This window comes from Euprymna scolopes, chromosome 21, assembly GCF_053919585.1.
Source record: "Euprymna scolopes isolate OS-2025 chromosome 21, ASM5391958v1, whole genome shotgun sequence".
Classification (NCBI taxonomy): Eukaryota; Metazoa; Mollusca; class Cephalopoda; order Sepiida; family Sepiolidae; genus Euprymna; species Euprymna scolopes.
Genome location: NC_136502.1, coordinates 49,608,915 through 49,628,073, shown reverse-complemented (window position 1 = coordinate 49,628,073; position 19,159 = coordinate 49,608,915). Strand labels below are relative to the sequence as shown.

General features: G+C 35.5%; 1 protein-coding gene across 1 annotated transcript; it reads left to right on the top strand.

The window, feature by feature from the left end:
* The first annotated feature begins 349 nt into the window (after positions 1-349).
* LOC145242787 (uncharacterized) lies at positions 350-19,112 on the top strand. Its single transcript, XM_080105922.1, has 5 exons — positions 350-356; positions 3,406-3,577; positions 8,528-8,667; positions 12,705-12,843; positions 18,522-19,112. Exons 1-5 carry the CDS (start codon positions 350-352, stop codon positions 18,760-18,762), a joined length of 699 nt encoding a protein of 232 aa, XP_079962048.1. The 3' UTR covers positions 18,763-19,112.
* Positions 19,113-19,159: the final 47 nt, after the last annotated feature.

The following is a 19,159-nucleotide window of genomic DNA, read 5'->3' as shown; positions in this document are numbered from 1 at the left end:
TTGATGAAAATGTTTCTGTGTTACATAGTTGAGACCCTACGTCTGTAAGTAGCGATTAAGTAAGCTAGTGTGAATGTTGACAAGGGTCACATTAGTACATGTTAGGATGGCCTTATTCTGCATACAGAATTGTACCCTGAGATTGATAATGTGAAGTTGAAGCAGCAGCAAGAGGTTAAACTGGATAGATAAAATAAGAGTTGAACGATTACATGACCCTGAAGAAAACTCAGTAAAAGTCTCCTTGTGTCTTTCATGCATTATTCATCTAAGTTTAACAGACAAGATGCTCAAGAACCACTAGACAAAGTGGACACTCACAGAAAATCAGCAACGATGATCGTTCATGATGGAAGGTGAGTAGAACTTGATCATTTAAAGGGGCAACTCAACAAGAACTTGTTTACATTGAACTTTAAGACGACCATGTTATAGTCGGCTGGCAAGCAGGCTAGCAGAACAGAGTTCCACAGGCGGGCAGTTCTAGGAAAGGAGCTTTTTTCATGGAGTTTACATTTAGATTCAGGCACAGATAGAGAGCGGTAAAATTGTTAACAATAGTGGTTGTAGCTAGACAAGTGATTTTTGTAAAAGTTTGACAGGATGACCATAAACTGAAACTCAAACGAGCACTTTCCATGATTTTTAAAAAATTTTATTATATTACAATTGCAATTGAGTCTTCACTTAGCAAGGCCAAAAGCTACTCAAGGATAAGGATTAAAATATGGGTTGATTGTCAGTTAAATAATGATGAATGGAATGAACAAAATTTGATTACTTATTGGTACAGTCCATTACAAGTACCTTTTTTTATATTCTAGTGAGTTACTGCTTATTAAGGCCCAAAGGCCACTTGAGGATAAGAGCTAATGAGTTTGACTGGAGGATTGATAATGATGAGTGGGACTGTGCAAAGTTTGGTCACTTCGGAAGGCAACAAGAATTTGTTAACATCAGACTTGAAAACGACCATCCTATAATCAGCTGGGAAGCATTCCCTTGATATCGTGTTCCACAGACAGGCAGTCAAGAACTGCCTGTCTGTGGAACACAATATCATGCTTATGGAAGTTCCATTTAGTTTTGGCTATGCAGTAGAAGGAATAGAAATTATTTTCAATCGTTGTAGCGAGTTGAGTTCTTGCTGTGAATGTTTTACGTGTGAACCCATGGCATAACAGATAAAGTACTAAGTAAAATTCAGTTCCGAAGTGACATTCTTTTGGAAGTTGGAGGTTCAATCCTTAGTGCCGGTGATGCTAAGAATAGAATTGCTAATTACTTAAGGCTTCTACCTGTTTATGGCTAACTGAACAAGAGTATGCTATTTTTGAGGATCAAATGAAGAATTCTGTCTGAAATTCCATACAGATTTCTGAATTTTGGCAGAAAGATTCCCAAGTTCAACAAGATATGCTTTAAGAAAGTTGGAGGTTATGTAACGTGGCCGTTACTATTGGTACCATCGCAAAGGGATGTTATGTAATCGCTGGGCAATGCTGGCTAGAAAGTATTATTCATCTATCTATCTATCTATCTATCTATCTATATATATATATATATCTATATCATTATATAATATATATATCTATATATATATATATATATATATATATATATATATATATATATATATATATATATGCAGCGGAATAACAAAGTTGAATAATGGAAAACGATAAGAAGCTGGCATTGTAGGTGTAGAAAGGTGAAAGGGTCATGACATGAATCAAACTCTGTGACCGATTTTAGTTGACAGGACATCGAAGAGACAAGATGTGTTAAAGCAAGTCTTCCCATAATGCACCACAAGCCAAAGATCGCCATTCACTCCAGTCTGCTGTGACGAAACACCTGGGAGTGAATAAAAATTACACATTAAAAAAAATCAGCGTCTTGAGTTCCTGTCTCGCATACGTCCTTGATTATAACCGGACCATCTCCTTCAAGATGGTCATCAGATCTCTTCTAGAGGAGCAGAAGAAGACAAGTATGTTGTCATCTATATTCGTATTATATGTTCTCACACACACACACACACACACACACACACACACACACACACACACACACACACACACACACACACACACAACACACACACACACACACACACACACACACACACACACACACACATCCAGAAACCAGACATATAAATAGACATTAACTCGGCGATCACTGGCCTGATAAATAAGAAATAAAGAAGTTAAATACACAGCTAGAGAACACACAAATATGTAGATAACATACAAGCACTTCATTACATAATATAACAAGAACAAACACTTCATTACATAATATAACAAGAACCAACACTTCATTACATAATATAAACAAGAACAAACACTTCGTTACCTAATATAATAAGAACAAACACTTCATTACATCATATTAACAAGAACAAACACTTCATTACATAACATAACAAGAATAAACACTTCATTACATAATATAACAAGAACAAAAACTTCATTACATTACATAACAAGAAACAAACACTTCATTACATAATATAATAAGAACAAACAAACAAAAATAAATAAATTTGACATGACATTTTTTTAAATGCAAAATGAAATACATTTATTTTTGATTCTTCCAAAACAACACATTTCATTATTTTTTCAAAGTATTTTTCGTACACACGTGCTTTTCACAAGGCTTTGTCTCTGCCACTTCCTGGCGGCACCCGCCAGCATTTTTCTGCCCGGCCTGCAGTTTGCTTCTCTACTCGATCATATGTTATCCTTTTTTTTTATTTTTATTTTCACCAAACGCGCATACTTGCTAATTTACATATGTTGCTTTTACAGCTGCTGCTGCCAATATTTTCGCTAACTATCTATCCTTTGGCTGCTGCTAATATTTTAACATGCGCTTGTTACAGTTGCATTGGACAAAATGTTGTTAAGATGACGTTCAGGATGAAAATAATAATCTGAATAATCCATATAATCCAAATTATCAAACTTTATTTTTAAAAATTCACAAACATGATATCCTTAATTTTGTCCCTTCTTTTGTGGTGCTGTTACGTTTGCCAATATGCTTTGAAAATCGACATTAATAAAAATGGTTTGAGGTTTTGAAGTGAAAAAGAAAATGCACATATTTTAAACATCTTCTCTTAAAGTAAGTTTGAATCAGCTGGAATGATGTTTTCAACTTCTAAAGAATGAATAATCAGTTGATGTGAGTGCTGGAGAATATGTTGGGTGATGCATACTTGCTTGGGCATATAATTCTAAGATATCGGTGTGAGCCGTAGCTGAAGGCTGACGTTAGAACGCACACTTCACAAATGGCAAAGATCTAGAAAAATATCTGAAATGAGTTTAGAACATCTGTTACTGTGCTTGCAATCAACTCGAATAATTGAAAAACGTTATTCTATTTCAGCGTTTAGTTTGCTCGATATAATCAGATGTCAGCAGACAGTCGCTCAACAATGTCTAACTCAAGCGGTGGTCAATCAGAATGCTGATACAAATTTGAATCCAAGAGTAATCAACAGACAATCAGTTGACCCAACAGATGCAACTATCATTCATATATTGGAGTCAGTATGCAGGTACGCTAAAATTCTACTATTACTACTATTACTACTTCATTTAATTAAATCTCCAATTTAAATTAAATTAAAAAAAAATACAGGGGCGAATGATAAAATTGTCGCCCTAGAAAAGACGACATGATTCCATTTCCATTTGATGAAAACCGGTTTTCTTTTTGTGTTTGCAGACAATCTACTAGATGGTCAGTTGTGTATAAATCCCAAGAGTAATAGAAGCCTTTTATCATGTCTGAAAGTGACACAATGTTTAACAAGTGAGATTGAACATGCATCACTATACAACTCATGCTCTCTAGTGATCCAAGTTATGACAACAGGACCATTGCCAGCTTCCTCAAAATGCATTGCTGGATTGCCACGAATAACATGGACGTGCCTAGGGTGATGTAAACAAAGTTTTCAGCTACGGTTATGGTCTTTGGTGTGGTTTCAAGTGAGGGCCACATCATGCCACCTCACATTTTCGAAGTTGACTTGAAAGTCAACATCAAAGTGTACCTGGATGTGCAGAAGAGTTTGGTGATCTCCTGGGGAAATCAGGTGGTCACTAACAGACACTGAGTGTGGCAGCAGGACTCAGTGTCGGCCCACAAGTCCAAAGAGACCCAAGATTAGCTCCAGAAGACGTGCTATGACTTTGTGCCCTTCTATCACTGGACCCCCTCCTCCCTCGACCTGAACCTGTTGGACTACTTCATTTGGTCATACATCGAGAACATCGCCAACATAACCTCCCACAACATCAAAGCCAGCCTGATCACTGCCATCTGCTGAGTATTCACCAAGCTCCCGCCGGCACATGTGGAAAAACCATGCTCCCAGTTCCGGACCTGTATCGACTTTGTACCCTTCTCTCACTGGCCCCACTCTCCCGACCTCAACCCGTTGGACTACTTCGTTTGGTCATACGTCGAGAATATCACCATGATCTCCTACAACACCAAAGCCAGCATGATCGCCTTCATCTGCCAAGTATTCACTGAGCTCCTATCAGCACTTGTGGAAATAGTATGCTCCCAGTTCCGGACCCGTATTGAGGTGGTGATTGAGGCTGAAGGCGGCTACATTGAATAGATGTCAGCTCCACTACATAATCAAGTTACCTGGATTGATTTTTTCAATAAAAGCTTTAAAATAAATTGTAGTATTGTTTTCTTTAGGGCGACAATTTTATCCTTCTACCCTGTAGCTTTCAAATTATCTATCTTATTTATTTATTTAATTTTTATATTATCAGTATTCTAGTTTAGGAAAGCCTGTTTTCCTCCTGCCTAGAGACTGTGTCTTTTCAAGACTTCAAGTGGCTTCACGTCTTGCCTTGAGCGATTTCCACAAAAGAAAAAATACAAATAATATATTGATTTATTTGTTACAACTTTTGTAGAATAGAAGGCAATTTTTCATCCTAACATTAAAATAAACAAACTTTACTGAGTCGTTTTTGTTGACATGCAAAGAAACAAGTGAAGCAACAAGTGAAGCATGCATGGTCCCTGTGAGAGCACCATGAACGAGGCATAAAAAAATGACTAAGTTCAGCATTTGCCCCCTCTCCCATTTAGCCCCAAAAGTCCCCAGGGGATGTTAAATCCTGGTGAAAATGAACAAACGGTGCAGTTGTAGGCCTTAACATATGTACATTTGAGTTCTGCACCAGGAAAAAAAAAAGAAATTAAGTCCATCATTTGCTCCCCCCCCCCATTTAGCCCCGAAAGTCCCCAAGACCTTACCATATTTAAATTTGAGTTCACCACCATGCAAAACTGCTAAATAGACATACACAGAAAAATTTGGACAAATATGGTAAAATAGTCTACCAAAATGGAGTGTTTTTATTGGCCCTAAAAGAGCCATTCAGGAACACCCAAGAGTTATTGCGAAGTATAGACAAACAAAATTATATAGAAATCAGTTAGTTACAACTTTTCAGAAAGTTTTATAAAAATCCAAGGCATCAATTTTTTTTTTAATAAGCACAAAAGTGTCAATTTTAGCTATATAAACCTTAAAAGGCACCCCCTAGGGAGGGGCAACCGGCGTTTTCCCTGAAAATCCGTTCTGTTACTTTTTTACTCACATCATGGTTAATGTTTGTGCAAAATTTCAAAAAAAATTCCAAGACGTAGTTATTGAGAAAAGTGCGGACAGACGAACGGATGAACGAATGAACAGACCAGGGTGAAGTTACAGGTTCACCTTTTTTTTTCCGGGGGTGGGGGGGGGAGGGGAACCAAAAAGAGAATGAAAGAGAAAAGTGTTCGTAAAAGAATACATCCTTGAATATGGATGCAGACAAAAAGGTTATAAAATCCATGTGTTGTAAAATCTGATATCAATAAGGAAGATGTGAAATTAGAAGGTAAGAAAGAATTCATACATAAAGGATTCGATGAATGTGACAATTGTTTGTAAGGAAATGAAAAGAAAGTTCATTTATGAAGAATTTGTTTATGTATATACACCAGTGTTGGGACGATTAATCAGGATTAGGAACCGGAAAAATCGGAACTTTTTGGGGTATCGGAATTAGTATCAGAAGCAGAAAAAAGTTGTGCTCATATTTCGATGCCAAAAACGATTCTTTTAATTGTCCTTTTTATGTTATTTTATTTTTTTTATTTTTATTACATTTTCACCCCAAACAAGGCACATTGCCACTTTGCTGTAGGGGGTTACTATCAGGGATATAAGCTACAGGGGTACTATGTAGGGAGTTGGGCAGCAAGATGTCGGTTCACATTACACTTGAACTTCTGCATGTCAGTACAGTTAGGCAAGCAGGAACCTGGAAGGGAATTCCAAAGTCTAGCGGTTCTGGGGAAGAAACTACTGGAATAGAAGGCTCTCTTACATCTACGTATCTCTACTGTGAAAGGGTGGGATTTAGCTGCTTGTCAGGTTTGTCGGGGTATTTATGTCAAGGAGGTACAAGTGCTTGCAGTTTGTCGGAGCAGTCACCGTTAAAGTACTTGTGGAACAGGCAGAGAGATGCTACATTTCATCGATGGGACAGAGGCTAAGGCTTAGATGACTGTTCAGGACCTATCAGGTTGGCGACTCTCTTTTAAACCTTGTCTAGGAGCGAGAGACTAGTAGCAGATGCACCAGCCCAAATATGACAACAATACTCCATACATGAGCGAATGGTGGCCTTATAGAGGTACAGGATACTTTCGGGCGTTAGTAGTTTTCTCGCACGGTAGAGAGAGCCTACTTTCTTTGCAGCGGTCCTGTCAATGCTCTCAATGTAATTGTTCCAACTCATGTTTCCTGTGAACGTTAGGCCGAGGAGTTTAAAAGATGTACTTTCAGATAAAGAGTCTTTGGCCATTGCTATTGGTGGTAGAAAAGGTTTCTTGTAGTTATTTGAAGGAAACAAGTTTAGTCTTGGCAGCATTGAATGTGACCATCCATTTTTGTCCCCATTCCACTACAGATTGGAGGTTATCCTCTAGTGTTTCTGCCATTTCTTTAGATATGTGTTCATTTGTTTTCCTGTCGTGTCTGTTATAGATCGTGGTGTCATCAGCATACATACCCATCTCAGAGGCAACTTTGTCAGGGAGGCCATTTATGAATATTAAGAACAATAGAAGTGCAAAAATAGACCCTTGAGGCACTCTCGCATTTATATCATATTGTTTAGATGTACGACCGTCGAGGACAACCTGGATTTTTCTCTTATCTAAGAAGGATTTAATTATGTTAAGTATTCTTCCAGTGATACCGTATGATCTGATTTTCTTGAGAAGACTTTCATGCCATACCCTGTCAAAAGCCTTAGATATATCTAGAGTTACCGCTCTACCCTCTCCTGCTTTGTCTAGTGAATGGTATATACGCTCAGAGATTACAGTTAGAATGTCTGTTGTGGAATAGGCTTGCCTAAATCCATATTGTTGGTCAGTCAGAAGTCTAGCATCTGTAAGGTGATGGACTAGAGCTTGGTTAAAACAAAGTCTTCCACTGTTGGTAGTAATGATAAACTAATAAATATTTATAAATTTTTAAATACCAGTAAAACTAAATATATAATCCCCCACAAAGGTATTTTTACGTTTGATAAAATATCTGCACAGTTAACGCGTGTTTTAACAGTAATCGGGAAAAAATAACAGCTTTTTAGTTAAATATTTAGAAATCTATAAAGAATCAGAATTGGAATCAGTAATTGTATTGGAATCGGGGGAAAAATAGTGGAATCATCCCATCACTAGTACACAGGTGTAGAAGTCAGGCTACGTCTATATGTGCATAGGTATGTGTGCATGGGTTACATTATTTACTGTTCATGTGTCGGTGGTCGCCATGTTGGATTGTAGAGTCATCTTGTTGAAATCGAATCCAGGGCCAGAGCCCTAGGAAGATTTCTGCTGTGTCCCAAAAGAGAAATTTCAGGATTGATCCAAACAATGCGGATGATGTTGTCAGTTCCGACTTGTAGAAAAAAAAAGAGGAAGTAAACACTGAATTATCGCTTTTATAATCTCTCCTTATGCATTCAGCTGAGTGATTGTCTCTGATTGGATAAGTCAGAAAAGAAGTTAAATGTTGCACCAATCAGCGCCAAGCTTCAAATTAACCATACGTTCGAAATCATAATGGCGGTTGTCATTACTGTTGCAGTTGTTACTCCTGCTAGTGCTGTTACACTTTCACCTCAAAAGGGGGATTCTGCAACATTTTGGAAGACCTCAATAATTTGATCTCACAAAACATATCAGGTTTAAGAACTGAAAAAAAAAAATATATATAATATAAACAAGATCGATTTTCTCCCATTTTTCACACAAAAAATTGCAAACAAGTAAATATGTGTTATATAAATAAGGTGGGGTTGGGGATTCTGAGAGATAGCAGAGATTGTGATTGCTGGTGTGAGGTTACGTGTTCAGAGAAGGAGTTTTTGTGTTTAAATTTATTATTGTTTTATCTTTATATTTCAAGCAATATTGACAGCTACACACAGTGTTTTGGCAGAGTGCAGAACGTGTCGCAACAAGACCCAGCAGATTTCTTCTTGGGTCTTCTCTTTAAGTCTTCGTCAATAAGGAGTAGTTACCAAGGTTTCTGCAACGACATCGAAGGTAAGACAGAAAAAGAAATGAAGCCTTGAGTATCGCCACTTGCAGGCCTTAGCTTTCAGAATGTTGTGCAACTATTGTAACGTTGTCCGGAACCAACACGTATGCAGTTTCTCGTTCCGTGCTCCACGTCTTACATGATCGTTCTTTTTTTCTTTTCTATGTTTTCTGTGTTTCTTTACTGGTGACGTCACTGCGTATTCATTTACATACGTGCTATCTTACACTATGGTCATGCATTTAACAGACTACATTGCGGCAAATGCATATGCCGTGGTTATTGTTGCTGATGTTGTGATTGTTGTTGTTGCTGTTGTTTTTGTTGTTGTGATTGTTGCTGTTGCTGTTGTTGTTGTTGCTGTTGTTGTTGTTGCTGTTGTGATTGTTGTTGTTGCTGCTGTTGTTGTTGTTGTTGTTGTTGCTCTTCTTCTTCTTCTTCTTCTTCACAATACAATTCTCTTAATTGCATTTAAAATGACCCTTTCATTTTTCTTTTTCATTTCATGACTTGATTTTGTGTTGCGACATTTTTGTCTGTGTTTTTGATTATAGTCTTTTTAATTGGAATGATAAAAACTAAGAAGAAAAAAAAAGAATATAGAAATTAAATATATATTAACTAGCAGGGCGGTGTCTGGTCGTAAAATACACTTAAATATGATATTTTAATTTATGCAGATTTCGTATTTATTATTATAAAGCCAATTCTGTATTGATTATTATATTGTACCCAATATATAGTTGTGATTTTAAAAGTAAAAAAAAATATTACTTGGATGACATCAGCTACAATTGTACTCTTGACTGTGAGACATGGTTGATGATGAAGCGTCAAGACAACATGATCATGGATACAGCAATTTGAATGGAGAAAATTGTCGACCTTGGTGGAAACTTCCATCAAATCACACTGATAATATTATAACATAACAAGGAAAAAAACACTCATTTATATATATATATATATACTAGCAGTTCATCCCAGCTTTGCTCGGGCCCTATGTACTGTTCATAACTTTATGTGCATATGTATATATATATATTAAAAAGTTTGTACTCATGTCCAGGTAACCTACATCTAAAATTTCAAGTGTTTAAACCCAAAATTGTCGGAAGAGTTTGGTAGAGTTTGCAATGTCCAAAAGTTGAAATACAAAATGTTCATTCCAACTTTCCGACATATTTCTATTACTTTTGCACATGCGCAAATTCATTCATAGCTTGAAGTGATTTAATTTTAAATCTTTCTCATCTATCTCACGATAGATCAAACGGTAGGAAACTTGGCTGGATCGCTAAATGTTTTGGTTTCAATTCTAGCTGATGGCACGACTACTAACTATAACTACGATATTATCCTATTGACTACTCTACACTCATTAGCACTTATCCTCGAGTGGCCTTCAGGCATTGATAAGTGGTGACTCCTATGTAAAAAAAAGTCATTCTTTTTAATTTTGTAATCAGTACTATATATTAGTTTCAATATAATATTTAATAGATGTATGTAATCTATGTAATTAGCCTAGCTGCCCAGTTTTGCCCTGGTGTTTGGATGGGTATGTTGAGCAAAATAATAAAAAAAAGGAAGTGGTAGTAGGTAGGCAGGCTCGAACCTGTGACACGAAGGTGGAAAAGAAAGTGAAAGAAAATCTGACTTCTTACCCCCTTCTCCATGACGCGACCGGAAGTTTGGAATGTTAGGTAAAGTCAATCAAACCGATACGATTACTTGCAAAAATGGTTCGCAAAAAAATCGGCCTCTCCTTGTAGAAAACTGCCCAGTTGAGGATGACGGAATCAATGTTTTTGGCCAATTTTTCGATATTTGTTGTCCGAAGGGTCGAGCTTCAAAATGATACCGATCTCGTAAAATTCCGTCGCTGCTGTCGAAAGTTTTAGGCATACATACATACATACATACAAAAAAAAAGGCTTCCTTTAGTCTTAACAGACTATGGATACCCACTGTAAGGATGCCTGCGCGTGGAATTTTTGTGGCAAGAGTTGCTCAATCTCCAACCACACCTCTCCTGAGTCGAGATTGTTTAATTACCAGTGGCAAATGAAGGTTCAGGACGACTGGAAACAAATACAGAGATAAGCGGAAAGCACATAGAGTGCCTAGAATTCCCAAATGGTCACCCATCTGGTACTAGCCAGGCTCAATGTTGCTTAACTTCGGTGATCTGACGGGAATCGGTCTGTCAACGTAATCATGCTGTATACAAACATGATGATCGCAACGTCTTGTCAGACGAGTGCCACTCCCTCACACACTTAAAGTCCATGAGCCCAAAAATGACTATTTTTTTTTGGTTAAGTCCTACCGGTGAATTCACACGCTCAAGCAGGCATGACACTGAAGACGGTCATTGAGATCAATTATTACATGCTTCCAGCATTTTAAGCTTCCACACATCACAACTTTTCCATCGCCATAGGGCCATTTTTATAGACAAATGCCTGAGGGAGTATCTATACACAGATGATGTTGTTACAGAGTCTTATCTAAGTCTCTTTCTCGGTTCAAAATGCTGAGATCCAGCAACAAGCAAGAGCAAGATAGCCAGCAATAAGTTAAACTGCAGACCAGCTTAATGCGGGTACTAGTCTCCCGCTTTATGTTTTTTTAAATCAGAGATTTGCTTCTCCTAGAAAGCTTGCCTTCACCACGGCTTACGGGAGCCCTCTCCACCCCAATATACAGTATACATACATACATACATACATACATACATGCATACATACATACACACATCCATTAAAACAGAAAGGTGAGATTTATGTTATAGATGATAAATACAAAATCTGCATGAATTAAAATGTATTTAAGCGTATTTTACGACCCGTTAGTATCCAATAAATATTTAAACAGCATCACCTTGAAGGTAAAATTAGTTATAATTTGATAATAATTTCGTTCAGTTAATAATTTAATGAAAAGTATTGTAATAATGAAATTTAAATTTGAAAATCTTATTTTTGAAATTTTTTTAGATGAGGTTTGAGAATTCGTATTATTTGAATTATTCATACTACTGTTCTCATTTGTATTATTTAGATATTTCGGACTATTGCTCTCATCATACTGTATGATTTTTTTTACAACATTTCGATCGATGTAACTTCTGACCTTCTTTACGTGTATTCTGTTGAACTTGAGAATATACAAAGATGTAACGTATCAACACAAAACGAAATAAATTAAGACGTTTCACGGTGGGGTAATCTATACGAAAATCAAACAAAACACTGATAGAAACTCATCCAATAAATGTCACTAATCATGCGAAAATGTAATGTTCTATCAGTATTTTGCTTAATTTTCGATTTTTGAGTGATTATCGAAGCTCGACTATGGCTCTAAATAGACCATTAGTTTTTTTTTTCGTTCTAACTGGATAGTTTTTACACTACCTTCATTTTAAAATGAAATAACTTTAAAATAAGTTCAAACACAAAAATGTATGCAGGAAGTTAAAAAAGTAACTTAGTTAACCTTTGGCAATATTTATTTGTTTAAATTTTATCCGCAGGGGTAGCATGTTCTCGTCCTATCAGTCATGACTGGGTAGAAGTTCAAAGTAATTTACAATTGTATTTTAAATGTTGCCCTCATTGATTGAAGAGTTTAACTTATAACTGAATTTTACCAGCCACCACACCACGGGTCCTTGCATAATACAGGTATCATCCCGAGTGTTATTTTCACAAAGCTTCAACCAATACAACTAAGAAGGTCGGAAGTTCGTTTGAGAAGAATAACGCTCAAGATTAGACCGGTAGTCTGAATAATCTAAATAATTCCAAATCTTATTTGCTAAAAAAATTAAAAAGCAAAAAAAAAAAAAAAAAAAAAAAAAAAAAAAAAAAAAAAAAGAGCAAATGAACGTGAAAATAACTCCCAAGCAACGCCAGATAAACATAGATATGTATAAGTACGTGGCAGTATTCATTTGGAATGAAGTTAACCCTCTTTAGTAGAGCTATGAATCTGGAAAGAATTCAAAATTGAATGCTAGTTTCATGCATTTCAGATGTAGAAGCGAGGGTGCACTGTTTGCGTATATCACCGCCTGTCCAACGTTGCCATGACAACTTCAACAATGCAGTTAACCAGATTGCTCTACACAGACCACGTGTCCCCATCAATGTTCTTCGGACTTTAGCCTGCAAGTGAGTAGCCATTTCGTCAATTAAAATGTATAAAACACTTGAGAAACCGAGAGGTTGTACATACATTTACTCTGCCAAAATGCATCAATGCTGGTGTTCCTCAAGACCCTATACTAGAACCAACACTGTTTCTTCTTCATATGAATGATCTTCTGTATTTCTTTATTTCTTTATTCATAAAATTAACATCTATGTTGATGATACTGTGAGAGTCATCAAAGAAGCAAGTGCCCACGTGTTTGTGCCTTGTGTGACTGTACTTAAAAACGACCACAATAGCGAACTTATCTTCAGGTGGGATCTGAAAGAGAGATGCCATGAAGATTGACTGAGCTTTTATACCAAACCCGAGTCACATGTTTACAAGTCATGTGGTGGTGGGGTGGGGGAAATGGATAAAAACGGTGTGAGAAGTGGAAGAGGGAAAGAAAGGAAGAAAATGAAGTCAACAGGCATTTTGTTTAATCACTACTAGGAAGCAACTGTTGCAAGAACGAATTTATTTATTTATTAATTTATTTATTTATTTTTTTAGAAAGGAAAAAATCGGCAACTGAAGTTAATTCAACAGATACAACTCTCTATACTGGTGTTACTTCTCGCTTATCTCCCTTGGATCATTTTAAATATGCAGCTAATCTAGAAGTTGACATGGGTTCAGTTGTAGATTGAGGTAAAAAAAAAATGACTTGTTTTGTTTAATCCTTTAAGACTCAGCTATTGTTTTTCAATCACAGGTGTTTCCCTTTTCTTCCCGAGATTCGAGATGTCTCTGCTTGCGAGGAGAAATTGATCCTGAAACTACTTGGTCTTTATTTCCCATCAAATCTTTCTTGGGGATCCATTGCTGTTTTTGCGTCTCATAAAATCAGGTCTCTCTATCGCTTTAAACACATTCGTGCACCTGAGACTATTCCTGCATCTATAAATCTACTATCAGATCATGTATTGAGTTTTGTTGTCATATTCGAGCTGGTGGATCTCTGCCCCGTTTGAGGGTTCTTGATAAGCTGCAGAAACAAGTGTTGGGTCGATTAATCAGAATCAGAATCAGGAATCGTTAAAATCGGAACTTTTGGAGATATCAGAATTAGAATCGGAAAAATTTGTACCTATTTTCTAATGCTCCAAACTTTTGATTATCTTTTTAATTTGATTGTGTTTAAAGCAAAATCTTCCACTGCTGGTAGTAATAATAAAATAATAAATATTTATTGATTTTCAAGCTACGTGAAAAACTAAAATCTATGGATCATCTTCCACTAGTGTAATTTTCCGCTTCAGAATATCTCTGCATACTTAATATGTGTTTTTAATCAGAAATAAATAAAAGTTAAACATTTAGAGATTTAGAAAGAATCGAAATCAGAATCGGTAATTGTATCGAAATCGGGTATTTAGTATGGAATCGTTAAATGTACTGAAATCAGGTATTTTGTACAGAATCCATAATCGTATCAGAATCGGGAATAAAATTGGAATCGTCCCATCACTAGCAGAAACGTATCACTAATAGGACTTTTCTGCAAAGTCCCCTTGCAGATGTGATGTTGCTAGTCACATAGTTTTTTATAAACACTATTATGGCATGTATCCTTCAGTTGAAAGACTGCATCCCTTTCACTGGACCAATAAAAAGAGATATAGAAATTTAATTAGAGTGATGAAAAGAGATACAGAAATTTAATTGGACTGATAAAAAGATATATAGAAATTTGATTGAAGTGATAAAAAGAGATATAGAAATTTAATTGGACTAATAATAAGAGATATAGAAATTTAATTGGACTGTTAAAAAGAGATACAGAAATTTAATTGGACTGTTAAAAAGAGATACAGAAATTTAATTGGACTGATAAAAAGAGATATAGAAATTTAATTAAAGTGATAAAAAGAGATAAAGAAATTTAATTGGACCGATAAAAAGAGATATAGAAATTTAATTAAAGTAATAAAAAGAGTTAAAGAAATTTAATTGGACCGATAAAAAGAGATATAGAAATTTAATTGGACTGATAAAAAGAGATAAAGAAATTTAATTCAAGTGATAAAAAGAGATAAAGAAATTTAATTGGACTGAAAAAAAGAGATACAGAAATTTAATTGAATTGATAAAAAGAGATATAGAAATTTAATTGAATTGATAAAAAGAGATATAGAAATTTAATTAGACTGATAAAAAGAGATATAGAAATTTAATTGAATTGATAAAAAGAGATATAGAAATTTAATTGAATTGATAAAAAGAGATATAGAAATTTAATTGGACTGATAAAAAGAGATAAAGAAATTTAATTCAAGTGATAAAAAGAGATAAAGAAATTTAATTGGACTGAAAAAAAGAGATACAGAAATTTAATTGAATTGATAAAAAGAGATATAGAAATTTAATTGAATTGATAAAAAGAGATATAGAAATTTAATTAGACTGATAAAAAGAGATAAAGAAATTTAATTGAATTGATAAAAAGAGATATAGAAATTTAATTGAATTGATAAAAAGAGATATAGAAATTTAATTGGACTGATAAAAAGGGACATAGAAATTTAATTGGACGGATAAAAATCTGTTTCTGGGGATGCGGATCTTGATAGCGTTGTATTCCCTGTAAGAAGTAACTGTAGAACGACCAGATTTAGGGGCATCACAAACACTGCCGGTGGTTTGGTGCTTTTGCACAGTCATCCGTACCGTTTTCTTATCACATTTCAATCTACGGCCGATTTCTCGATTGGATAAACCAGAAAGGTGGAGATTAATGAACTCCTGACGATCACTAAGAGAGACTCGAAGTATATGGACTAAATGCTACGTTGCATAACCTAAGAACAACAACAATTACGATTAGAGATGATAAAAAGTGAATATTTAAAGTTGGTTTGAAGCTCATTTGTTACTGCGGACTTTCTTTTTGCCTTCTCGATTTGATGCTATTATTTTTAATTGATGTAAACACTACGATACTTAAATTAAAAGTCAAACATGAACAGGTAAAATTATAGAGGAATAAAAGGCGAATGGGGTATACGTTGTTTAAACAGTTGCATTCAAGTTAGCTTAATTTTGCTGTTTTTTGAAAAAATGACAAGTGAGAAATTTCTTGATGGCGGCACTGTATTTCGTGTAATAAGCAGGGGAGGTCAGTTAAAGAGTTGCATCTATGTACCTCTCAGGCAAAGATTGTTTGTTCGCCTCTAAACTGTAGGACTTGTGTTTTGATTTGATTAGGTTAAGATTTATCATATGCAAGTCCATTAAAGGAAGAACACGATTTAAAAGGGATTTAAATACTGACCGCTTTTTTTTCGTGAATGTTACATCGGCATATCTTTGCAGCTTCTTTGTGAATGTTTGATAAATTTTGTATCCCATAAATTTATTTTATGTATAAAAAATTGAAAAACAATTGTCTGTAAATAAAATGTCAGAACGAAAAACATAATGGTGGTCTCAACCGAGTCTCAATAGTCGCCTAATAATCGAAAATTAAACAAAATATTGATAGAAATTCATTCAATAAATGTCACTAATCATGCGAAAATGTAATGTTCTACCAGTATTTTTCTTAATTTTTGATTTTTGAATGATTATCGAGATTCAGCTATGGCTCTAAATAGACCACTATTTTTTTTTGTTCAACGTGATAGATTTTATACTACCTTCATTTTAAAGTAAAATCATTTTAAAATAAGTTCAAACACAAAAATGTATGCAGTTAAAAGAGTAACCTAGTTCACCTTTGGTCACATGTATTTGTTGTGTATTTATTTTTCTCATACATTTTTTGCTTTGTTAGCCATTCTGGAAAATCACCGAGATTAAAATAATATAAAAGAAAATGTGCGACGCTCAAATAAGGTAATAATATAACGCAGTCTAGACGTCGCAAATGGACAAGCAAATAAAACAAGAACAGAAATAAATAAAAATCCGGGTCGGAATTTTTCTCTTTTTAACAAAAGCATTTATTACCGTCATTACTTTCGGCACCGTTTAAAAAAGTATCTTGCTGCCACATGTTCATTTTACCTGAAACGCGGTTCTCCTTCCGACCAATCGGCAGCCACAGCCAACCGTTTCTTGCCTTTGTTTTACACTTCCATTCCCTCGCGAGCACGTGTTGCATTTTTTCTCTCCTTGTTTTTCTTTTTCCTCTTGCGCACATTTCCTAATTTGCATATGCGCGTTTTTTTTTTTTACTACTGCTGCTGCTAATCTCCCCGCAAGCCAACCATCCTTTGCTGCCGCCGACATCTTCCCATGCGCTCATGTGCACTACGTTACGATAAAAGCATGTATTCATTCATAAAAATACCAGGGTGGTTCATTAAGAAACTAGTGTTTCGCAGGGAGAAATCGTGTATCAGGAAAAGCAAGAATGACCCCCCCCCCCAAAAAAAAAAACAATTCATACAAATAATAATGGGTACAATGTAATAATCAATAGAGTATTGACTCTAAAACAATAAACATGCACGTTTCTGAATTTTTGAGATGATGATTGGTTATTCATATTATTTGAATTCATCGGACTACTGCTCTCATCTTGAGTGTGATTTTCACCAATCATACTCAAGATGAGAACAGTAGTCCGATAATTCCAAATGATAAAAATAAAAATGCAATCTACATAAATTAAAATACTAGCGGTTACTAGGATGGCCGACTAAATGTTTATCCTTAAACTGGCTACGTGGATAACCAGAAACTGGTGCTTTTATCATGACGCCAAGAAAGACTAAAAATGGCTTTGTCCCCCCGCCCCCAAACAGGTAAAATACCAGACTGACATTTTAGAAGAATAGAGGATGAGAGTAAAAGAAAATAAATAAATAAAGACTCGGTGTTAAAAACGACAAGGAGATATATAATAAAGATGAAGAAGTCAGAGATGATGATGATGATGATGATGATAAAGAAGAAGAAGAAGAAGAAGAAGAAGAAGAAGAAGACTCGCTGTCAAGAACGAAGAGGAACTATATAGTACAGCTCGGGAAGGCCAAAGAAAATAATTGGGTTAAAATATCAAGTAAAAATGTCTCCGGTAGAGAAAGGTTCGCATTTTAAAGTAAAATTTGAAAGAAAAGATTCAATCTTCTTTACAGCGGGAGAAGGAGCCATTGCGCACGTGGGTAGTTTGTTTATGGCCAGTTTAATAGTAACTGTTGTTTGCGCAGCTTTTCTATGGGAATGAAAGACAGGAGTTTGTGCGGAAGTTTCCAACTGGCTGCTTGGATGCCCATTATATCCTCGCTTATTCCGACTTCCTATCGTTGAATACTTTCTGACTGTTTACTGTATGTGTCCGCTGATTTGGCATTTATGGGTACTTAATTTCCCCTCAATGCTTGTGTTAATTGCCGGTGGCCTTTAGGTAAAATGCTAGCCTACAAAGGCAAGGATGATTTTATGACTGGGGTTGGATCTCTCGACCAACAGTAATCCTTTCCTAAACTGATAATTACGTAAACATGAGGCGAACTCGATCTTTATTGATATCAGCACAGGTATTAGATATTTATTATATTATTTTTTGTTGTTTTCATGATTTTCTTCGAATAAATAAAGTCTTTTTTTTTCCATTTTAGTTATGTCATGCCTTTCATTTTGGATGATTATTTAAAAAAAAATCTCTGCTTAAATGTTATTTTTATGCACAATTATCTTTTTTATTCAGCATATCTGTGTGGCGTTACTCTTGTGAAATCAACGTCTACCGTCAATGCGATGCTCGCTTAGCCGAGATAATGTCTGACTTCCTGTACGGGGGACTTCCGGTTGAATGCCAAGCACAGACCGGCGTAACGTCCCTTTACACCCAGCTGTATGGAGGGGCAGAACATGTGTCCATGACGAAACGACTGGTGATTATTACGTCCGTGTTTGCTTTGATGTGCTTCTCATATACATCGGAGTAAAGGACGAGAGTAAAAATAATTTGGTATATGTATATGGCTTGTTCAACAGACATAGACAATTCAAGGTTTCTGTTTGTATGACGTAAGTTGAAGATGACCCCCCTTCACATTTGCAGTATATTTCAGTTAATATCTAGCCTAAAAATGACATCAACAATAAACAGTTCCTCACCGACATAATCTGAAAAAAAAATAATTGAATAGACTGAAGTCTTGATTTAAGCTAAACAGACGATATACAGGGTGCTTGATTAAATAAACCTGCAAAAAAAAAAAAAAATAAATATTAACTATTAATACAAATATAATACAACAAAACAATAAGACTGTATATTAACTTTACGGACACCCTGTATATGAAGTGTTCGATTGCAAAACGAGATAAAAGCCGTTTTCA

Excerpts from the sequence above, each read along its gene's own strand:
- LOC145242787 (XM_080105922.1), top strand. Across the intron at positions 8,668-12,704 it reads TTTCTGCAACGACATCGAAG|ATGTAGAAGCGAGGGTGCAC; the intron begins GTAAGACAGAAA and ends CATGCATTTCAG. Across the intron at positions 12,844-18,521 it reads CTTCGGACTTTAGCCTGCAA|CATATCTGTGTGGCGTTACT; the intron begins GTGAGTAGCCAT and ends TTTTTTATTCAG.